Source organism: Lissotriton vulgaris, chromosome 5, assembly GCF_964263255.1.
Source record: "Lissotriton vulgaris chromosome 5, aLisVul1.2, whole genome shotgun sequence".
NCBI classification, from domain to species: domain Eukaryota; kingdom Metazoa; phylum Chordata; class Amphibia; order Caudata; family Salamandridae; genus Lissotriton; species Lissotriton vulgaris.
The window spans coordinates 1,595,001,571-1,595,023,526 of record NC_141693.1 but is presented as its reverse complement, the minus strand read 5'-3'; the positions used below and the strand labels follow the sequence as shown (position 1 = coordinate 1,595,023,526).

General features: G+C 53.5%; 1 protein-coding gene across 1 annotated transcript in view; it reads left to right on the top strand.

Annotated features, from left to right (window-relative positions):
- Positions 1-21,956, top strand: part of IPO4 (importin 4) — a 2,281,504-nt gene that overhangs the window by 1,796,277 nt on the left and 463,271 nt on the right. Inside the window, exon 25 of the mRNA XM_086923725.1 lies at positions 19,428-19,553. Coding sequence (XP_086779851.1) covers positions 19,428-19,553 — 126 coding nt within the window. The remainder of the gene's footprint in view (positions 1-19,427; positions 19,554-21,956) is intronic.

Genomic DNA, 21,956 nt, shown 5'->3' with positions numbered 1-21,956 from the left:
CCCACCCATCCTCCCCGTTCTGCGAACAGATATCTCGGGTTAAGGTCATCCCCTTTCAGGGCCCTAGTTTCAATGGCACCAGTGTTGGTTTTTAACATGGATCTGCGTTTCTGGCGCGGAAATGCTGTGTGTAAGAGCTGATGTTAACTGCGCGGAGTCGGCGTCTAAATACTCAGACGATGTCATCCCGGTACCGACGACGGACGCAGAGCCGCAGACGACACCTACTAAAGCGCAGGGGTGCTGCTACGCAAAATTTTCCGGATCCAATCTGACGCCTTGGGATAGTCTAAGGTAAGGAATCTAATACTAACTACTGTTTCTTACAGATATATTGTTACCGAAGGTAAGTAATGTAGGAAGGTACATCCTGACTATGGTTGCCCCCAACTTTTTGCCCTGTGTTTTAGCTGGTTTATGACATAGTCGACCTGTGATCCTGCCAATCAGGACCCCAGGCCTACTGCTCTCTCTTTAAAATGGATTCCATGTACCCTAGGTACATTTCCAATTGGTACTGGGCCACCCTATCAGACCCTGTAACTCAGGGCATGGGTGTACCCAGGGCTGCCAGGGGCTGAAGCATGTATTATGCCACCCCTGGCTGGCCTCCTAAATTTGACACAACTGGCTGCATGACAGCTGGGGCAAAGTCGTGTAATCACCCTTTGCTGTAGGTGTAGTATACCTATACCTAACCCTAAAATGGACACACAGATTCCTATCAGTCACTCCTATGGCAGGCCTTGACAATCCTGAAGGCAGAGTGCGTGGGCTCGTGTGAGCTAGGTTCAGGCCCGAGCCGAGCCCGGTTGCAGCTTGCGGAATCGAGACCCAATAGCTGTTCCATGGTAACGCGTACCATATCGGTAACTCCGGTGTCGCGTTACCCAGGCATGTCGAGTAAGGTGTCATACGAATCGGGATGCTGCCCTCTCACCAACTCTGGCGACGAGGTTAGCATTCCGCCCTTCTAGAGGGACACGACATGTACGTAACTGTGAACCCCGGTTAAAGTTAACTAAAGCCTCAGCTCCACAAAATGGATGCTGCCACCACAGACACGAGTCTGACCTCCTGCTGCTGGGAGTCCTTCCAGCGAGGAGAGCTTGGACAAAGGGTTTCCTGTCGAGGGCGGTGTTCGCACCGTCCCAGACAGGGTTTGTGTATTCTGGGTAGGTAGGGCTTTTGCGAGAAGGTGACTGCGGAGTGGCACCCCGGTGCTCACTACGCATCTGCCGGTTAGAACCAGTTCCAGGGGCGCCAGCCCTGGCCTGGGGAAAGTCCGGCAGAGGAGAGGGGTGTAACTACCCCCCTTCCTGGTCCCACCCTTAGGGCAGGACCTAGTCATGTACCCACCCCTTTCTTTAGGATAAAGACCGGAGCGGGGACCCTTCCAAATTAGATCATCTTTGAATCAAGAACTACTTTCTACGAAAGGACATTCGAGACTCTTCTCAAGATTTCTCCCTTGTGACTAAGGAGTAGTCACCCTGCATCAGCGGGCACCATCTAAGAACTCTGCGGTTTGCTGCAAGTCCTTCCTCAAGGATCCGACGGCCCAGCTCGACGAGAACCGGCTTCCCTGGCACCTCTGACCTCTACCCACGTCATCAGCTCAGCTGTGATCTGTGGGTGCGACGAGACCTCGAGGGACCGGCCATCATCAAAACCTGCACGCTTTCTTAACCAGCACGACCATCGAAGTAATTCTCTGGTGAGTGCTCTGGGGTCCGAGAAGCCCCGACCCTGAGCCGCTCCAGCACCGAAGTGCAGTCTCCCAGCATCTCCACGATCTGCGTGGGGCCCTTCTGCTCGCTGCTCAGCACGTTGTCTGGTCACTAGCCGCTGGCTTGTGCCCTTCTGTGACGACATCCGACAATCAACACTGCTGGTCTGGTTGCTCCAGACTAGCCCTTGCTTCCATCTTTGCGAGAAGCACCCCGGACCCTCCTGGTCCACTCAAGACGCCATCTTAGGCCCACCACGTGGCCCTGAGATCTGCCAAGGCTTGTTGCCCCATCCTGGGCCCAGCGACGCCGACAGGATCATCCTTCGTGGGACAGCTCGCACCTCCACCGTGGTCGCCGACAACGCCTCCTGGTCCGTGAGACTGCAGAGCCTAGTGTCGCCCACTCACCTGGTCGAGGTGACGGCCAACCGGTGCCTTTCTGGTACCCTCTGACTACTGGCTAGTAGTACGAACTTGGTCCCCTCTGCTTTCAGGTATCATCAATCTCTGATCCAGGCTTGGATCTCTACGAACTATTCATCACTGGTCGCCGGCCAGCAACTCCTTTTCTTCCGGCTCCTGGCTCGTCAGCGAAGACCCCGACGCCTGTAAGACTTGTGCAGCCGCAGCCCTCGTGGCTAGGTAACTCGGCATTTCGGTGCCTGCATAGCCTCTTTACTCTAGGGTCCCGAGTCCCTCGCTTCCGACTTGCCTTATCGGGTCCGCCCGAGACCTTAAACTTTCCGTGTCCTCGGACACTTGTTTTTATTGTGCACTTGAAGTATTTTCCTAAGAGATTTGGTTTGTGCTTAGTACCCTGTCCTCATAAAGAGTCCAGGGCTGTTGTGAATCTTAATAAATATCCTGTTTTATTTTCATAACACTTGTGTGGTGTCCTTTCACTTGGTGTTCAAGGGGTACATGTGTGGTAAATAGCTGGCTTAACGCGCCCTCTCGAGTCTTTAGCCTTAGACTGCTCGTATCCACGCTACTAGGATAGCTGGTCTATAGGTTGACTTACAACCAATCACCATAAGGGTCGTTTGGAACGATACATAGCGGTCGCTAGAATAGCGAACGCTGCATATCGGGCCAACTTCTCACATTGGTGAGCAGCGGTTGGGATTTGAGCTTGCTGTTGTTTTACCACACGTATCCTAAGAATATCTTGATGAAAGATCACAGAAGTACTGTTAGGTACATATAACTAAAGCTTAGAATACTCTGAGTTCTACTGAACCAGCTGTTGTAGCTCCTCAAGGCTTAGCACACCTTGGCTGCAACTCTTAGCAAGGGATCAGTAGGCAAACACATAGTGTAGGTAGGTGCATCACTTACACCACACTAGAATCAGCATGTCAGACAAAGGAGGAAACTCTGAGTATCCCCTTGTGTCAGTGGACCCTCCACAGGTCCTTACTTCAAAATATGCTGCTCTTAGCTTCCATGAGATGAGACAAGTGTGTACTCTCAGGAAACTAAAACAGGGGTCTAACCCCACCACTTCCTTTCTGATTGGTCTCTTAGAGGCTTATGATGCCAGTAGGGCTGGTAACCCAGACCCTTCTAATCCAGAAGGAAGTTTGCCCTCCTTACAGGGACCCTTTGATAGCCGGGAACATCCCCTCCAGGAAGCAGATGATGCTGAGGATGAGGATGAGGACCAGTTGTCAGGGGATGAGGCAGATAAGGGACAGGTAGAAGTCACTAGACTAACCAGGTCCAACTTAAGCAGACATGAGCTTGGTACTGGGGGACCCCTGGGCCCACTCTCAGGTCAGCTTAACATTGGGAATGGACGAGTTAGGTCTCTATCAAGAGGCTCTAACAGATCCTTTCGAACCAATGGCTCTCTCAACTCTTCTCACAGAGGGATGTCTTCCCCTCAGAGGAGAGTGTACGAAGCTAAGGAAAGGGCAGCTAATCTGAGGATTGAAAGGGAAGAACTTGCCCTGGCCAAAGAAAGGCTTGCCTTTGCTAGAGAGCAACAGTTAAGTGGGGTAGTCCCCACTGGTGGCAGCAATGTACCTAGCAATAGGGAAAGGAGTTTTGATACGAAACACCTTGGTAAGATAGTGCCCCCCTTTAAACAAGGGGACGACATCCACAAATGGATTACTGCTTTGGAGAGGGCCTGCACTGTGCAGGGTGTTCCCCAGAGTCAGTGGGCAGCTATCTTGTGGCTCTCCTTTGAAGGAAAAGGAAGAGACAAGCTCCTCACCACAAGGGTGGAGGATGCTAACGATTACCAAGTCTTGAAAAATACACTCGTTGAAGGGTTCGGCCTAACCACTGAGCAGTACAGGGTGCTGTTCAGGGATACCCAGAAAACGCAGTCTCAAGATTGGTCTGACTTTGTCGATTGTGCCACTAAGGCTTTTGAGGGCTGGCTACTGGGTAGTAAGGTTACTGATTTTAAAGGATTGTATAATCTAATTATGAGGGAGCAAATCTTAAATAATTGTCAGAACCAGTTATTACACCAGCACCTGGTAGACTCTGATCTGACCTCTCCACAGGAATTGGGTAAGAGGGCAGACAAATGGGTCAGAACCAGGGTTAGGCCTAAAAACCAGGGTGGTGACCAGAAAAAGGAATCAACCAAGCCTCAAGAGAAGGGTGGGGATAAATCCACAGAGAAGACTTCCCAAGGGCCCCAAAACTCCAACAAGGGTGGTGGGTCCCAGAACACTCCTTCTGAACAAAAGAAACCTTATTGCCATACCTGTAAACAGGTGGGCCATTACAAAAGTGATGCCAAGTGCCCTAAAAATAGCAATAAGGAAAACATACCCCCAAGTAACACTCCCAGACCTCCTGTTACCACTAGTGGTAATCCCCCAGGTGGTGGGAGTGCCCCCAAGAATGTGGTGGGCATTACTTTGGGCAATCAGGAGGACTATGGCTTAGCCAGGTTCCCTGACCACACTCTTGTCTGTGAGACCGGCATGGGGTTTGCCAACTTCACTACTGGACCCCACATTTTGGGCAAGTATAGACAAGAAGTTTTAGTGAATGGTCAGAAAGTTGAGGCATTCAGAGACACAGGGGCCAGCCTCACCATGGTGAGTGACCATCTGGTCCCCTCTGCTCAACTGACCCCTGGTTTTACTTATCAGGTGACAGACATTCATGGAATGAAGAGAAGGCATCCCATGGCAGTAGTCAAGCTCAGCTGGGGTAATGTCACAGGGCCCATGAGAGTGGCAGTGACAGATAACCTACCTGTAGATTGCTTACTGGGGAATGACCTGGAACTCTCAGCATGGGCTGAGGTGGAACAAGAAACTCATTCCAGAATGATAGGCCTATCCAGACAGGTTAGTGGGGCAGTAATAGCTACAGCCCCAGTCCAAGCACCATTCCTCCCTGAAAAGGTTGGAAGGGCAGTGGTAGCCACTGCCCAGGCTCAGAAAGACTTTCCAGAACAGTATAGGAGGGCTGTGACAGTCACAGCCCAAACACAAACTGAGTACCCTCCTGAAAAGGTTGGCAAGGTTGAAATGGTCTCAGCCTCTACTCAAACAGATAGTGAGGTTGTGAAGCCTGAAACAATGGATCACTCCACTCAAACAGAGAGCATTGAGGAGGAAGAAGAGTCTTCCCCCTCCCAGACACTAGGTGAGAGCCAGCCTCCTCAGGGAACTGACTCTACCCCTGTTGAAGGAACTGCCCCAGAGGTAGTCAGGCCTAGCCTGGCAGAACCCCTGATGGCAGTGGACCCTTCCCAGGTGGGACCCAGTCTGGAGCAGGTAGCCTGCACCTCTCTACCCTGCCTCAGTCAGCCCAGGGCTGAAGAGGTCAGGGAGGCCAGTGGTGGACCCAAAAGGGCCCCCTGTCCAAAAGAACCCCTTAATCAGCAGATTAGGATCACTGAAGCTGGTAAACCTAGCCAAGTGAAAATAGAACAGACTCCTGAGGGATCCCCCTTAAAAGTAGTTAGGGAACTCCCACAGCTGGACACTGTTGGGCACAGCCAAACATGGGGCCTAAAAACCCCAGACCTGACCTGTCCCTCCAGTAAGCCAAACAGAGGGACTCAGCCTCCAGCTTTAGGTAGCCAGAGGCTGACCCTGAGAGCTCAGTGCATCTCAGCTAAAGAAAGAAAGGCACACATGATGGATGGTGATTGGAGGAAGAAGAGCCCAAAGGTAGAGGAGCCTCACTTCAGTACTCCATCCCAGCATCAGCCTTTTACTTTCCCAAGACACACCAGAGACAGAGATTCCCTATGGTGGAGACCCTCAGATACCCTTAGGGTGAGGGGTTGCCTAGTGGACCATGACACAGGGGGAAACCAAGCCAGAGCTGGTCCTTCCTTATATGGCCACTTAGGTAATAGAGGCTTACCTGGACAAGGATAGCCTTATCTCCTTTCGTTTGGGGGGGGGGGGGGGTTGTGTAGGAAGGTACATCCTGACTATGGTTGCCCCCAACTTTTTGCCCTGTGTTTTAGCTGGTTTATGACATAGTCGACCTGTGATCCTGCCAATCAGGACCCCAGGCCTACTGCTCTCTCTTTAAAATGGATTCCATGTACCCTAGGTACATTTCCAATTGGTACTGGGCCACCCTATCAGACCCTGTAACTCAGGGCATGGGTGTACCCAGGGCTGCCAGGGGCTGAAGCATGTATTATGCCACCCCTGGCTGGCCTCCTAAATTTGACACAACTGGCTGCATGACAGCTGGGGCAAAGTCGTGTAATCACCCTTTGCTGTAGGTGTAGTATACCTATACCTAACCCTAAAATGGACACACAGATTCCTATCAGTCACTCCTATGGCAGGCCTTGACAATCCTGAAGGCAGAGTGCGTGGGCTCGTGTGAACTAGGTTCTGGCCCGAGCCGAGCCCGGTTGCAGCTTGCGGGATCAAGACCCAATGGCTGTTCCATGATAACGCGTACCACATCGGTAACTTCGGTGTCGCGTTATCAAGGCATGTCGAGTAAGGTGTCATACGAATCGAGATGCTGCCCTCTCACCAACTCTGGCGACGAGGTTAGCATTCCGCCCTTCTAGAGGGACACGACATGTACGTAACTGTGAACCCCGGTTAAAGTTAACTAAAGCCTCAGCTCCACAAAATGGATGCTGCCACCACAGACACGAGTCTGACCTCCTGCTGCTGGGAGTCCTTCCAGCGAGGAGAGCTTGGACAAAGGGTTTCCTGTCGAGGGCGGTGTTCGCACCGTCCCAGACAGGGTTTGTGTATTCTGGGTAGGTAGGGCTTTTGCGAGAAGGTGACTGCGGAGTGGCACCCCGGTGCTCACTACGCATCTGCCGGTTAGAACCAGTTCCAGGGGCGCCAGCCCTGGCCTGGGGAAAGTCCGGCAGAGGAGAGGGGTGTAACTACCCCCCTTCCTGGTCCCACCCTTAGGGCAGGACCTAGTCATGTACCCACCCCTTTCTTTAGGATAAAGACCGGAGCGGGGACCCTTCCAAATTAGATCATCTTTGAATCAAGAACTACTTTCTACGAAAGGACATTCGAGACTCTTCTCAAGATTTCTCCCTTGTGACTAAGGAGTAGTCACCCTGCATCAGCGGGCACCATCTAAGAACTCTGCGGTTTGCTGCAAGTCCTTCCTCAAGGATCCGACGGCCCAGCTCGACGAGAACCGGCTTCCCTGGCACCTCTGACCTCTACCCACGTCATCAGCTCAGCTGTGATCTGTGGGTGCGACGAGACCTCGAGGGACCGGCCATCATCAAAACCTGCACGCTTTCTTAACCAGCACGACCATCGAAGTAATTCTCTGGTGAGTGCTCTGGGGTCCGAGAAGCCCCGACCCTGAGCCGCTCCAGCACCGAAGTGCAGTCTCCCAGCATCTCCACGATCTGCGTGGGGCCCTTCTGCTCGCTGCTCAGCACGTTGTCTGGTCACTAGCCGCTGGCTTGTGCCCTTCTGTGACGACATCCGACAATCAACACTGCTGGTCTGGTTGCTCCAGACTGGCCCTTGCTTCCATCTTTGCGAGAAGCACCCCGGACCCTCCTGGTCCACTCAAGACGCCATCTTAGGCCCACCACGTGGCCCTGAGATCTGCCAAGGCTTGTTGCCCCATCCTGGGCCCAGCGACGCCGACAGGATCATCCTTCGTGGGACAGCTCGCACCTCCACCGTGGTCGCCGACAACGCCTCCTGGTCCGTGAGACTGCAGAGCCTAGTGTCGCCCACTCACCTGGTCGAGGTGACGGCCAACCGGTGCCTTCCTGGTACCCTCTGACTACTGGCTAGTAGTACGAACTTGGTCCCCTCTGCTTTCAGGTATCATCAATCTCTGATCCAGGCTTGGATCTCTACGAACTATTCATCACTGGTCGCCGGCCAGCAACTCCTTTTCTTCCGGCTCCTGGCTCGTCAGCGAAGACCCCGACGCCTGTAAGACTTGTGCAGCCGCAGCCCTCGTGGCTAGGTAACTCGGCATTTCGGTGCCTGCATAGCCTCTTTACTCTAGGGTCCCGAGTCCCTCGCTTCCGACTTGCCTTATCGGGTCCGCCCGAGACCTTAAACTTTCCCTGTCCTCGGACACTTGTTTTTATTGTGCACTTGAAGTATTTTCCTAAGAGATTTGGTTTGTGCTTAGTACCCTGTCCTCATAAAGAGTCCAGGGCTGTTGTGAATCTTAATAAATATCCTGTTTTATTTTCATAACACTTGTGTGGTGTCCTTTCACTTGGTGTTCAAGGGGTACATGTGTGGTAAATAGCTGGCTTAACGCGCCCTCTCGAGTCTTTAGCCTTAGACTGCTCGTATCCACGCTACTAGGATTGCTGGTCTATAGGTTGACTTACAACCAATCACCATAAGGGTCGTTTGGAACGATACATAGCGGTCGCTAGAATAGCGAACGCTGCATATCGGGCCAACTTCTCACAAGTAACTTGTTCGATAGTTCTTTTAGGGTGCCAATTCACAAATGTAGTATTTGAATTGTTAAGAATTACAATGGTCGACGTCAATAGTTTCATGTAATAGGTAATATTTGTACAAGTTTTGAAGTATGTCAAATGAGTACTCCAGCCGACACGTGTTTCGTCACCTGGGCGGTAACCTGTGACTCTTCAGGGCTGACTGTAGCGCTAATAAATGTGCATGATCGGTAAACCAGTGATAATTCCAACCTGGTCGAAACGGGTGTTAATAAAATCTCAGGGTACTGTGGTGACAATCGATGGCCAGGATGGGTAAAACCTAATCCCATCAGTAATGGTTATAGAGCGAGAAAACAAACGGGCAGGTGTGTCCGTGTTCGTAGGATCCTGAAAAAAGGATACAAGCAGAATCCGTCTTGCTTCCTGAATGCGGTATCTGTAGCATAATGGTTACACCTCTTTTCAGTACTGGTTTTCTATACCAGTGATCACTGTTTCACGTAATTGTTTGATTTAACGATCCATTGGATCTTATTTCTTTATTTTAACATGCTATTGTCATACCCATGGTTTTGATTACTTTGTCATTGCTTTTGTTTTTACCTTATGCACCTTGACATGGTAGTCATAACATTTATTTCCATTATCCAATTGTGTTTTTTGTTCAAATCTGTTTTTATTGTGAACACAGCGATAAGCCTACAACCCCTGATCGGGGCCGGCCGCGCAGAGAAAAGTCAGCATATATAGGTAACCAGGGGAGGTGGAATCTTTAACACAGCGTACTGCCCACAACCCCCAGAGGGGGCCGGCCGCGTGGCTTAGGGGAAAAATATAGCAAGAGGTGGCTACATGCTGACAATGTGTCGCTGTACGGGGGAGGCGCGCATGGGAAGGAGAGTAGTGGTGTCACATTTTCAAAGGTCCAACGGGGACCAAACTGCCCCAAAAGGGGCGGAAGCCAGAGTGGCAAGTAGGAAAGAAGAAAAAGTCGGAAGAGGAGGAGCAATGGCGAGGTGGGGAGGGGCTAGGGAGGTGTGTCTGCGGGCGCCTATAGGAGGATCAAAACGCAAACCAGCACAGGGGGAAGCGATTAAGAGCCCAGTCTGCTTGGGTCCGCAGGGAGGAGGGCGTCCTCGAACAATTGCTGAGCGCGGAGCTTGGGAGGCATTTGGCGGGCATAGCTGATGGAGCACAGGTGACGCACAAGAGGTTCCCACACCGCCTTGAAGCGTACCCCCCTCAATTGTATCCGCGCCGTGAGCAGCTCCATGGTCAGGACCTGCCAGAGGCGCACGAACCAGGAAGCTATCGGCGGTGCCTCAGCCCGCTTCCAATACAAAGCAATGAGTTGCTTGGCAGCGCCTAACATGTGAAGGGTGAGGATCCAGTCGCTGCGCGTGAGGGCTCTAAGTGTGGGGGGTCGAATGCCCAGCAGGAGTGTGCAAACCTCTTCAGGGAGGGGAAAACCCAACACCTTCTTAATGTGACTGAGGACCTCCTTTCAAAAGACAGCCAGGGCAGGGCACGACCACCAGATGTGTATGAAGTCGCCAGTCTCAGTACCACATCTCCAACACAGCGGCGAGGAAGTGGGGAACATTTTGCTGAGTCGCAGGGGGGTGTAGTACCATTGCGTTAGCATCTTGTACGCGTTTTCCCTCTGCGGGATGCTGCGGTAGGTTTTGGGGATGTCATTCCAGAGCCTAGACCATTGAGAAGGTGTGATTTCAGTGCCAGTCGCCGCCTGCCACTGCCTCTGGTAGGGGTGCGTGGGCGGAGTGGAGGGGTGCTGCAAGATGTCGTAAATTTGGGAGATAAGTCGTTTCAGTCCCCCTAGGGAACGTGCCAACTTCTCAAATGGAGTATACGCCCTGGAAGCAGCCTGATACATGTCGTCTCCTGCGATCTAGTGGCGCAGCTGTGCATATTGTAAGCTAGCGGTTAAAGGGAGGCCAAATTCTTCCCTGCAGTCCGGCCATGATTTAGGTGACCCACCGAGAAGGAGATCTCCTGCGACCCTGCAGTCTCCTTGTGTCCAGCTCTCGAAAGCTCGGGTCCGGGCAGCCGGGGGAAAGTGTGGGTTGCCTGCAATGGGGGTATGCGGAGAGGGGAATGTGGTTAAACCCTTAGACACTGCCACTCGGTCCCATACCTCAAGCACCGTCCTCGTGGGGACTGCCATATATGCGCTTCTGGAACGCGCCACTCGCGGTAACCAAGGCAGGTCCCATATGGTGCGCCCCGTGACCACTCGGTCCATATGGAACCAGTGTTTGTCGCTCTCGCGCGCACCCCACTCGATCACGAACCGTAGGTGTGCCGCCCAATAGTAATGGAGGAGATTCGGGCAGGCGAGGCCACCCCTGTCTCTCGGTTCCATGAGGACTTTCTGCGAGAACCGGGGTCGTTTACCCCCCCCCATATAAAGGACGTGAGGTCGCGTTGGAGGTTCCTGATGCAGTGGATCGGGATCGGAGTGGGGAGGCACTGGAAGACATAGAGGATGCGGGGGAGGACCGACATCTTGACCGCATTGAGCCGCCCCAGCCAGGATATCATCAAGGGTTTCCATTTCCGCAGGTCTGCCAGGACTTCCTTGCGGCAAGAGGCCCAGTTTCTGGAGGACCACGAGTCAAGGTGGGGTGTAATGTCCAGACCCAGGTATTTAATGTGGTCATCCGCCCAACGGTAGGGCGTGACCCCCTTCAGGAAGGTGACCTCCTCTTCGGGGATGGTGAGGTTGAGAGCCCAAGATTTGGTGTGGTTAATTTTAAGGCCGGACGCCTGCTCAAACAGTGTGAGGGCTTCGTGCACCGCTGGGAGGGAGACCCGAGGGTTCGTAAGAGTAAGAATCAGATCGTCCGCGAACAGCGCCACCTTGTTGGAGCGTCCCCCATGGGGGATACCGTGAATGTCAGGAGCGTGCCTAATCAGCTCCGCCAGCGGCTCAACCGCTAAGGCGAACAGGAGCGGCGAGAGCGGGCACCCCTGCCGTGTGCCCCTGTGAATTGAAAGCGGCGATGTCAGTTGGCCGTTGACCCGAATTCTGGCCTGTGGCCCGAGGTAAGGGGCCATGCACCTGGATATCATGTTAGGGCCAAGACCAAGTTTCTTGAGAACCGCCCGCAGGAAGGTCCAATCGACCCGGTCGAAGGCCTTTTCCGCGTCCAGTGAGAGGAGGCAGGCCGGGATTTTCCAGTGGTGCACCTTCCCCACTAGGTGTGCCAGCCTGCGAACATTGTCGGCTCCCTGGCGATCCCGTATAAAGCCCACCTGGTACGGGTTCACCAATCCCGGCATGAGCGGGTCCAGCCGTTTGGCCAGGATCTTAGTGTAGATCTTGAGATCGGTGTTAAGGAGGGCGATGGGGCGATATGAGGCACAGAGGTCGGGAGCCTTCCCAGGCTTGGGGATCAGGGCGATTTCCGCCAGACCCATATCTGGGGACGGGCCAGTGGCATCGGAGAAGGAGCCGTAGAGCCGCAGCAGATGCGGGCGGAGCTGGGTCAGGAACAGGCGATAGGCCAACGGCAGGCCGTCCGGCCCCGGGGTTTTCCCCACGGGGAGGTCCTTGACAGCTTCCGTTACTTCCTCCTCCAGCAGCGGACCCTCCAACGCGGCAGCACACGTCGGGGACAGCGGAGACCCCTCGAAATCCGCGAGGACTTCCTCCCGTGCCTCCGCAGAGGTGGGCTCCTCAGCATACAGAGAAGTGTAGTAATCGACGAATGCAGCCTGCTTGGCCTTTTCAGAGGTGGCACTGGTGCCATCCTGCCGCTTGACATTGGCGATGTGGGCCCTAGCGGCACGTGCCCGGAGCCTGCCGGCCAGCAGGCAACCAACCTTGTCCCCTCCCTCGTAATACCGCTGCTTAAGCGCTAGCAGGGAGTGCTCCGCCTTGTTAGTTCGCAGAGTGCGGAGTTGCCCCCTGAGAGTGGCGAGAGTCCTCTTTGACGCCCTCGAAGGAGAGTCCCGGTCACGGGCCTCCGCCAGTTTGATCTCAGCCGCCAGGTCGGCTTCCATCTTGAACGCTTCCTTCCTTCGCGCCGCCGCCAGGGAGGTGATGTGGCCCCGAATGGTGGCCTTGAAGGCATCCCAGACCGTGTGGAAGGGTATGTCAGGGGTGTCGTTAACGGCGAAATACAAGTCTATGGCGTCACGGATGCTGGCGACGTCGTCCGGGTCCCGAAGGACCCTCGGCGGAAGCACCCACCTGCGTTCACGAGTGGCGCGGGCCAGGGGATCCTGAAGTAAAAGCTCCACGTGAGCGTGGTCCGACAGGGAAATGTCGGACATAGCGGCGGCTAAGGAGTCTCGCGCCAATTCAAGGGAGGTGAAGAGATAGTCGATCCGGGAGTATGTCCGATGGGAGTGTGAGTAGAAGAAGTAGTCTCGGGTCCCCGGGTTGTGGTAGCGCCACACATCCACGAGTCCCAGGTCGGTAAGTTGCGCTCTAAGGGTAGAGGACATTGCTCCCGCACCGTTAAAGGGGGCTCCCGCACGATCTAACTCTGGGTCCCAAACAAGATTGAAGTCTCCGCCCAGGATCATATTGGTGTCGCCCGGTGGGAGTTGATCCCGCACAAGTGTCTGGAGGTATTTGTCCTGCGACTGGTTGGGCGCATACACACATCCTAGAGTGAACTGTGTACAGCCCAACTGTACCGTGGCTCGGAGGAATCGCCCGTCAGCACTCTTGAAGGGTTTCACGGATCCCCGCCTAATGCCAGCCCTGCAGAGGATTGCCACCCCCGCTGTCTTGGTGTCAGAGGATGCCCAGTATTGTGTGGGGTATCTAGGGTGTGCCATGCGTTTGGTATCCCCCCTGAGAAGGTGTGTCTCCTGGAGGAAGATAATGTCAGGGGAGTGGTGTAAGAGGTAGCGCCATACTTGCTTCCGCTTGTTGGGAGAGTTGAGCCCTTTGACGTTAAGGGAGAGGACCTTCAGGGGTGTAGGAATGTTCGCTGTCATAGCACTAAGGGGGAGTGAAGTCGCGCAGGACCCAGCGTAGCAGACCCCCCCGCAGAGAGGACAGCGGTAGCCTCATCTAGCCTCCGGCGCGCCAACCCCCACAAGACCCACCATGCCACCCCTCCGCAAGCGCTGGGAGAGAGCAGTAAGAGAGGGCAGCGTAAGAGAGAAGTAGGAAGAGGAAAGAGAGGAAAAAGGAGAAGAGGAGCAGAGAAGAAACAGAACCAAAACAGGCCAACAGGGCCAGTGTACAATGTCCCAGGTACCGGACATCCTCTACCCGAGGGTTTGGATGGACTCAGGAATGTCACTTCCTACGGGACAAAGGGAGGGAGCAGAGATTTGGGTAGGTGAAATGGAATCAAGTTGTCTCGGAGCTCGTACACCCCGCTGCCTCCAGGTAGTCCGGGGGTGTGTCGATCTGTGGGGTCCACTTAGTCTATGCAAGTGCCTATAAGGCGCTGGGGCTCCGTGGTGCGGCTCATGGCCTGGTAGAGGCAAAGGGTGTCGTCTATTCCCTCTGACCCCTGCTAGTGAGAGGGGGGGGACCCCATCCCCGAGAACAATGGGGCAAGTTACCATGGTGTATGAGGACAGTTCGAAGTGCCCAGAGGGCTAGCGTGCGTGCAGGGCAGCTTGAGTCACAGTAGCAATGGTCAGCAGCCTTCCGGGGTCGAGGGGCGATCCCCACCCTCCGAGCCAGAGGCGATAGGCTGGGAGGCCTGCTCCTCGCGGTCGCCCTCAAGGGAGCGGATGTGCGCGATGATGTCCTGCTTGGTCTGCGAGACAGAGAGTGCGTCCACCGGAGGAGACCGTCGACGTTTGCGCACCGTGGACCATTCTGGATGCGGAGGTGCCTTCTCTGAGCGGGGAGGGCGAGTCGGACTGTGGTCCGGGGATTCCGGCATGCCTAGCAGTTGTGCCGCTTCTCGATAGGACCGGAGGGCCCTGCGCTTGCCCTCCCACCTGAAGATGAGCGCAAAAGGATGGCCCCACTGGTATGAGATGTTAAGGGTCCGGAGCTTCTCTGTGACCGGGCGGAAGACCTTCCGCCTGTGGAGTGTGGTGGGGGCTAAATCCTGGAAAATCTGGATCTTGTGGCCCTCATACCGCAAATCCGGGTTGTCCCTAGCCGCCTTCAAAATGGCCTCCTTCTCGGTGAAGTAGTGTAGTCTGGTGACGATGTCGGGAAGGAGGCCCGCTTTCCCTCCCGCTCCAAAGACTCGGTGCGCGCGGTCAAGGCGCGGTGGGGGGGCGTCTTCCTCGCCCCATACCGCTTGCAGGAGTAGGGCCACGTAGGCCATGGTATTAGTCCCCTCTTCTCCGAGTGGTACACCCCGAATGCGGAGGTTGTTGCGGCGTCCCCTGTTTTCCAGGTCTTCCTGCTTGATCTGGAGCTGGATATGCTGCTCTTCAAGGGTCGCCACTCTCTGCCAGATCTGCTCTAGGTCCTCGGTGCGGGAGTCGACCGTTTTTTCCAGGCCGTCGACCCGGTCGCCAAGGTCGGTGACTTCCCTGCGGAGTTCTTTGACGCATGTATGGACCTCCGTCCTGAGGGACCCAATCTCAGTTTTTAGATCAGCCATGAAGGAGGACATGAAGGCCTGTGTCACCGGTGGAGAGTCGGCCTGTGGTGGAGGTTTCCCCCCCGATGACGATGGGGGGCCCCCGGAGGATGATGGCGAGCCCGCCTTGCCCCACATGGAGGCCACCGATGCTCCCCTGGTCGTCGTGGGCGGTGGGTCCGGCTTGTTCCCCTTGCCGCGAGTCATGGTCCACTCAGGGCGTCGAAGGGCAGCGGGAGGCTGGGTCGGTCATTGCACACAACTCCTGGTCGGCGGCGTGGGATAATCCGGGGGAGGGTGCGCTGGCGCCTCTGTGATCCAGCCCGGGTCCCACGGTCAGGAGCTCAAGACCACGAGGCAGGGGGTGGCGGCGCGCCCGCTGATAGAACGCGGGACGCGCTCAAGCAGTAGTGGTCAAGTAGTAGTCCAGGCTGTGATGGGGCCGCTGGAGCGGGGGCAGGCGGCTCAGCCTGGAGGACAAGGTAGCGTGTAGGCCGGGGAGGCGTCAGGGAGGCGATGGCAGCAGGTACTCCACGGCAGGCCGGGCTCGGGCTCCACAGGCGGAGGGCTTCTGAAGATTCGCGGCGTGGTACAGTCTCCCGGTCCCGCCTGGGTCAGGATCCACCCCCAGCGCGGCGCCCAGCTGGCCGTGTCCAAGAGGGCCCCCCCGGGGCGTCCAGCAGCAAGAGGCCCAGGGTCAGGGGAGGCAGGAGGTGGGGACCCCCAGTATCCTTGCAAGCGCGCAGCCGGGCCGTCAAGGCTGTAGCGCACCAGGCCCGGCAGGACCGGGCTGTAGCGGCGAGGCATCCAGTAGAGCTAGGGCCCACCAAGGCGCAGGTCCGACCCACACGCAGCTTCGGGTCTTCTCCCCAGACCTCCGCTCACGTGCCCCGGGCAGCAGGGAGCACTCAAGCAGGGGCCGCCAAAGCGCGGGAGCCGGCCCCCCACCAGAAGGGTAAAATGGCGGGCAGATCCGTGATCGGGCCCCGCTGTCGCCGGGCCCCTCTGGGAGATGGCAGGGGAGGGGGGACGGCGCACCTCAGCTCACCGGATGTGTCCAACGATGGGCGGGGGAGCCGTGGTCCGGGCTCGCGGGCAGGGGGGCCTCCGGTCGGGGCCTGTTGTCTCCGCCAAAGCCGGGGGCTCGCGTAGGCGCGGCGCCCAGGCCGCTGTTGTGTGTCCCGCCGGTGGCAGCCCGACCCCGGCAGCTCCGGCGCGTCTTTGTTGGCGTCAGGCAGGCTCCGCTGATGGGGTGTAGCCGCCAGAGGGGTCAGGGGCGATCCGGAGCCTCACCCGATCTGCAGTGTCGATCTTCTTCGTGGTGGCCAGTCCAGGCGGCTCGGCAGAAGGCCCTGCTGCAAGATGGCGGCCAACGGCCGATCACAGGAGCCCCGGAGCTCAGTGCAGTGACCGCGTGTGTTCTCGTAGCCGCGGATCGCCGCCAGAAAGGGCACCAGCAGGGTCGGCAGTGCACAGGGGGTCCCCAGGAGCGGATGCCCCCCGAAAACTACGCTGAAACAGGCTTATTAGAGCAGCGGGGCGACGGAGCTCGCTCGAGACACGTCAGCTCACATCGCTGTCTCGGCCACGCCCCCCCAATTGTGTTTTTTAAAGATAAATTGATTTTTTTGACACACTGTTTGCATAGTCAATTTTGATAGTGGCTCCGCGTTCTGGCACGGAATGTTTAACAGAAGAAACTGATGTCCATGCATCGGAGGTGACTTGTATGGCTCCACTGAAGTCACAACTGGAGTAGGCGTCATCACGGCACACAGAGGTACCGCTGAAAAATTTCCGGATTCAGTCTGATGCCTAGGGAGTATTCAAAAGTTAAGGAATCTTTGACTAGACTGTGACTTTAGCCAATAATACATTACTGAAGGTAAGTAACTTGTTCATCAGTACCAGTGAGCAGAAAGTGGGGGTCACCATGTCTAAAAGAGTCACTTACCTACACAACCCCCACACGAAAACAGATGAGACCAATCTTTCCCATGTTTGTCTTCATTGCCTAAGTGGAGGAACCTGGGAAGGTCATCTGCATTGGCATGGTCAGTCCAGGGTCTGTTTTCCTGTAAAAACCATTCCCTGTAGAAAGATGGTCCACCACAATAGTTTGGTGTTTTCACCTTTCATTTGCATTACCCACCTGAGAGGCCTGTGGTCAGTTTGAATATGGAAGTGAGTACTAAACAGGTATGTTCTCAACTTCAGGGACCAGACCACAGCAAAGGCTTCCATCTCTGACACTTAAAGGCTGTTTTCTGGGTAGTAACCGCCTGCTAACAAAAACAGCATGCTGGTCCTGGCCATCATTGTTGGTCTGGGATAGGGCTGTCCCTATCCCATGCTCAGAGTCATCAGCCTGCCAAATGAATTGCTTTGTAGGAGCTTTTAGAATTAGTGCTGAGCACATTGCTTCTTTCAGGGTGTCAAAAGCCTTTTGACAGCTCACTGTCTAGTTTGCTTTCTTAGGTTGTTTCTAGGAGGTTAGTTGTGTGAGGAGTGCCACAATAGCACCAAACCGCTTCACAAACCTCGTGTAGACCCATTCAAGCTAAGCAGTGACCTGACTTGGGTCTGTGTTGTTGGAGCCTCACAGTCTAGAATAGTCTGGATCTTGGGCTGTAAGGGCTGAACTTGGCCTACACCTACAATGTGGCACAAGTATACAACTGTTCCTTATCCTTTCTGGTACTTGCTAGCATTGATAGTGAGACTTGCCTTCTGCAGAGCCTCAGGTACCTTTCCAAGGAGAAGCAGGTGATCCTCCAAGTGGAGCTACAGGCAGCAATATCATCTAGATAAGTTGCACTAAAAGACTCCAGCCCAGTCAGGACTTTGTTCACCAGCCTTTGGAAGGCTGCGTGGGCATTCTTTAGACCAATTGGCATTACAGTAAACTGGTGATGCCCATCTGGGGTCTAGAATGCTGATTTTTCTTTTGCACTTTACCTTTGAAACCCTCCTCCTAGGACGTGCATTTTGAAGCTTGCTATTTTCCTCTACAGTTTATGAATGTTCAAGACAATTCCATTAGGGAAATCGAAGTTTATACTAGTTTTCTGTCCTAGATTTTCTCTCTGAATCCATAAACACCACCACCGCCTCCTTGGCTCTTCCTAATGTGCTGGAGAAAAGTAGGTTATCGATTAATACTTTTTCCTTTTTTAAATTTTTCTTTAGAGCTAACTGCCTCACTCACCATGCACAACAAGAAGGGTGACTGCATTACAATTCCTTTAGTCTGCAATGTCAAATTTGAAATATTTGTGCTTAGCCTACAGTAAGCTACATTTTCCCTCTACCGGGGGTTTAAAAACATGTTTAATTCTGTGGTATTTTCAGCCAAATGCACCATAATGTTAATTTGGCTAATTGGAATTTATTTTTACAACCACAAAAAAATATGAAAATTATGCCGCTTATTTGTACCTAAATATTATTTTGAAAATATAGTTATCCTCGAATCCTATGCATATGTGACGCAGTACTGTTTCTGGATTAGTCGAGAATACCTATGAGAGTGCACTAAGATTACAGGTAAGTAACCTTTCCTTCTTCAAAATAAATCCCACAGAAAGGAGAGTACCCACCTCTGTATTGGTGACCGGCACAACCACTATAGTGGGAGTTACTAAAGAGGTGGTTTTGCTAATGTTAACAAATCCTGTGGCAAAAAGTGTTTGGGTAAGGGTGTAGGCACACATGGCAGTGTCTTGTAGGTGTGAGGGGAGGGTGATCCAAACAACCACTATAAATGGTTTTAAAGCTTTTTCCTGATGTGTTCTCTGGGTATGACCCTGCCACACCTAAGAAGTCACTCTCAAGGACTACGACAGAGGCTTCATTGCTGGTGTCAGAAAGGTAAGGAGGTACTTGTGCTTTAAAAAGTTCTCCTTTGATATAATGATGGCTCTCCTTGCTTAGGCATCTATCATTCTAATATTTAGTGGGATCTTCGGTATCGTGAATTCCCCTGAGTAAGGTCACATATCTCTCATCCTTTTGGCCTTCTTAAGTACAGTCGTAAGTGAAGGTCAGCAGTTGCTCAGAATGCCATTTCTTTTCCTTAGTTTTGGGCTCCTCGTGAAGGATCAAAGCTATGCCATAGCATTTGCTTCCCACTAAGGATCACAGCTGTGCAGCAAAAGGGATTCCTCAGCTCCTAACTCCTACACATGCATCCATTTTGGTTTATGGTTAAATCTCAGCAGTACCCCAGTTCTTCACCTAAGATTGCAGCCCTGATAGACTCTCTTGTCTTTTGTAGGCAGAATTTGATGCCATGCTGGTGGAGTACGCAGGCGAGGGCATCCCCTTGGTTGGGGCTGCAGTCGGCGGAGAGGCTTTTGCTCCTTTTTTCGCAGGATTTCTTCCTCTCCTACTCAGTAAGACAGTAAGTGAAGCTTTATGATCTGCCAGCACTAGACCTTGATTTTCCTTTCTTCCCCTTTGTTCCTCTTTCTGGCCTCCTTCCACATACCTCTCTTTTCCCCCTCACTTAACCCACTAATCTTAGCTGTAGTGGCTTAGCCTTGCCTTTTTCACCTATACTTTTTCTTGACTTGTTTTTTCCCTCTTTCTGTCCGTCTGTCTTAGTTCATTAGTTATTTTGAACTGTGTATCATGGGATCTTCTCGAATAATCATAAAATAGCGTCACAATATGTATGATCTCGGAACAGTATTATCAAAAAGAAGTAAGACATTTTATACATTGTCTAGCTAAGGTCAATACTTTCTTTCTTTTATCAAATAACTGCAATTAGAATTAAAGCCGAGCTTTTATAAATAACTTGGCCGAACTGCTTGCCTTAATTTTATTCTTTGAAAGAAACTAGGTGAAGAAAATGAGATTAAATAGTCTCATTAGTAGAGTTAACAGTCACAATCCCATAAAGCACTGTATTGGCAGTCAACTATTTTTTCCGCACTGCAGCAATTTGCTTTTCATTTTAAAAACTAATGTTTTGAAACTATGCTTCACATCACTCACAATCTTTTATTATTTTTCACGTGTTAAACCCTTTCTTACAAGTAACGCAGCATTGTCACTTTTCTTTCTCATCCAGGAATTCCTCCATACCTGATAGGAAAAATATTTTTAAAAGAAACTTAACGTGTTTGTCTAATTGAAAATTGCACTGCAGAGATGTGTTGTGCACTCTTCAGCGACATGGACTGCCTTAGGCTACTGTGATGTCACTGAGGTGCTGGTATCAACCTTGCTCTGTTTCAATTGGGATAAATTCCTGCTGAGATGCCATTGTGGCATGGTACTTGGCTGAAGATGGTTGTGGATTTGGTGGTTATCAAACTCTGGGATCACATTGATATTTCCCGCCGACCAACAAATCCCCCCCCCCCCCCCCCCCCCCCCCCCCCCCAGATCCCAGGCGACACCGGTTGACCTGATAACACCTCCACCGGTGTCGACCCCTCCTCCGGCACCACTTCCGACGTTGTCCGGTGCTAACCCAGACTTTGGCCCCAGTTTCAGCCCCGACCCGGACATGTCGCCGGATGGGGCCATTTTACCCCTATGTCCATCCTCCTTATTTTCAGCCTGTTTCGCAGACTTCAGAGAAAGGGGAGGACTTTGTGGGGTTAGAGGACCCTCTCACACATGAGTGTGACTATGATCCGGACTGGGCAGAGGACTTGGGAGATGCCAGTGGTCTTGACACCTCATCTGACCTTGGCATGGTGTCTCCTCCTACCGTTACTATGGAGGAGGGAGCCAGTTAAGCAGTGGTGTTGCCTAGGGCGGCCGATGCTCTCCACCTCAAACTCCCTACAGTGGCCGTCAGGACTAACCTCCTGACAGAAGTGCTTTAGCCGGCTGCAACTTCTTCGAAGCCCTTGCTGCCTTTCAATGATGCACTTTCGGACTTTCTGTTGGGCACTTGGTCCAGGCCCAACACAGGGGATCCTGTGGAAAGGAACATGGCCCAACTCCATCCCCCTGCTCCGGGCGACCCCCCTCTTACTCTCCCAACACCGCTCTCCTGAGAACTAGGTTGTCTAAGCCTCTGCCTCACAGTGCTCGTTCCCTTCCGCACCTCCAGATAGGGAGTCTAAAAAGCTGGAGCAGCTTGGCAACAAGCTGTTTTCATCTTCCAGCTTAGGGCTGCGGTCGGTGAACACTGCATGCATCCTGGGCCATTATTCCCACTCTGTGCGGGACACTGTTGCGCAGGTGCTGCCCAACTGTCCATAAGAAGCACGGACAGTACTCTCCCAAGCAATAGCAGCTGGGAGAGACACAGCTAAGTTTACCATTCGTTGTGGACTTGATACCGCCGACTCGCTGGGTAGGGCGATTTCCATGACTGTGGCGCTTAAGCGCCACGCCTGGCTGAGGCCAACTGGCTTCTCAGGGGATGTCCAGAATAGTCTGATGGACATGCCCTTTGTTGGCATTCGCTTTTTTTTGGCCATAAGGCAGATAGTGCGTTGGAGCGCTACAAGACTTTAAGAACTCATGGGCTACGGCCAAGTCCTTGGACCTGTCGGCCACTCACCCTCCTCCGCCTTCTGCTTTTCTCTCCTTTCACTCGAGCCTTAGCATCACAAAATGGATGCTGCCACCACAGACACAAGTCTGTCCTCCTGCTGCTGGGAGTCCTTCCAGCGAGGGAGGCTTGGACAAAGGGTTTCCTGCCTTGGGAGGTGCTAGCACCACCCCAGACAGGACTTTGTGTATTAGGTAGGACAGGGCTGAAAGGAATGAGACATGCCTGGGGCACACAAGGTGTCCCTGTACATATGCCGGTCTAAACCAGTTCCTGGGGCACCCC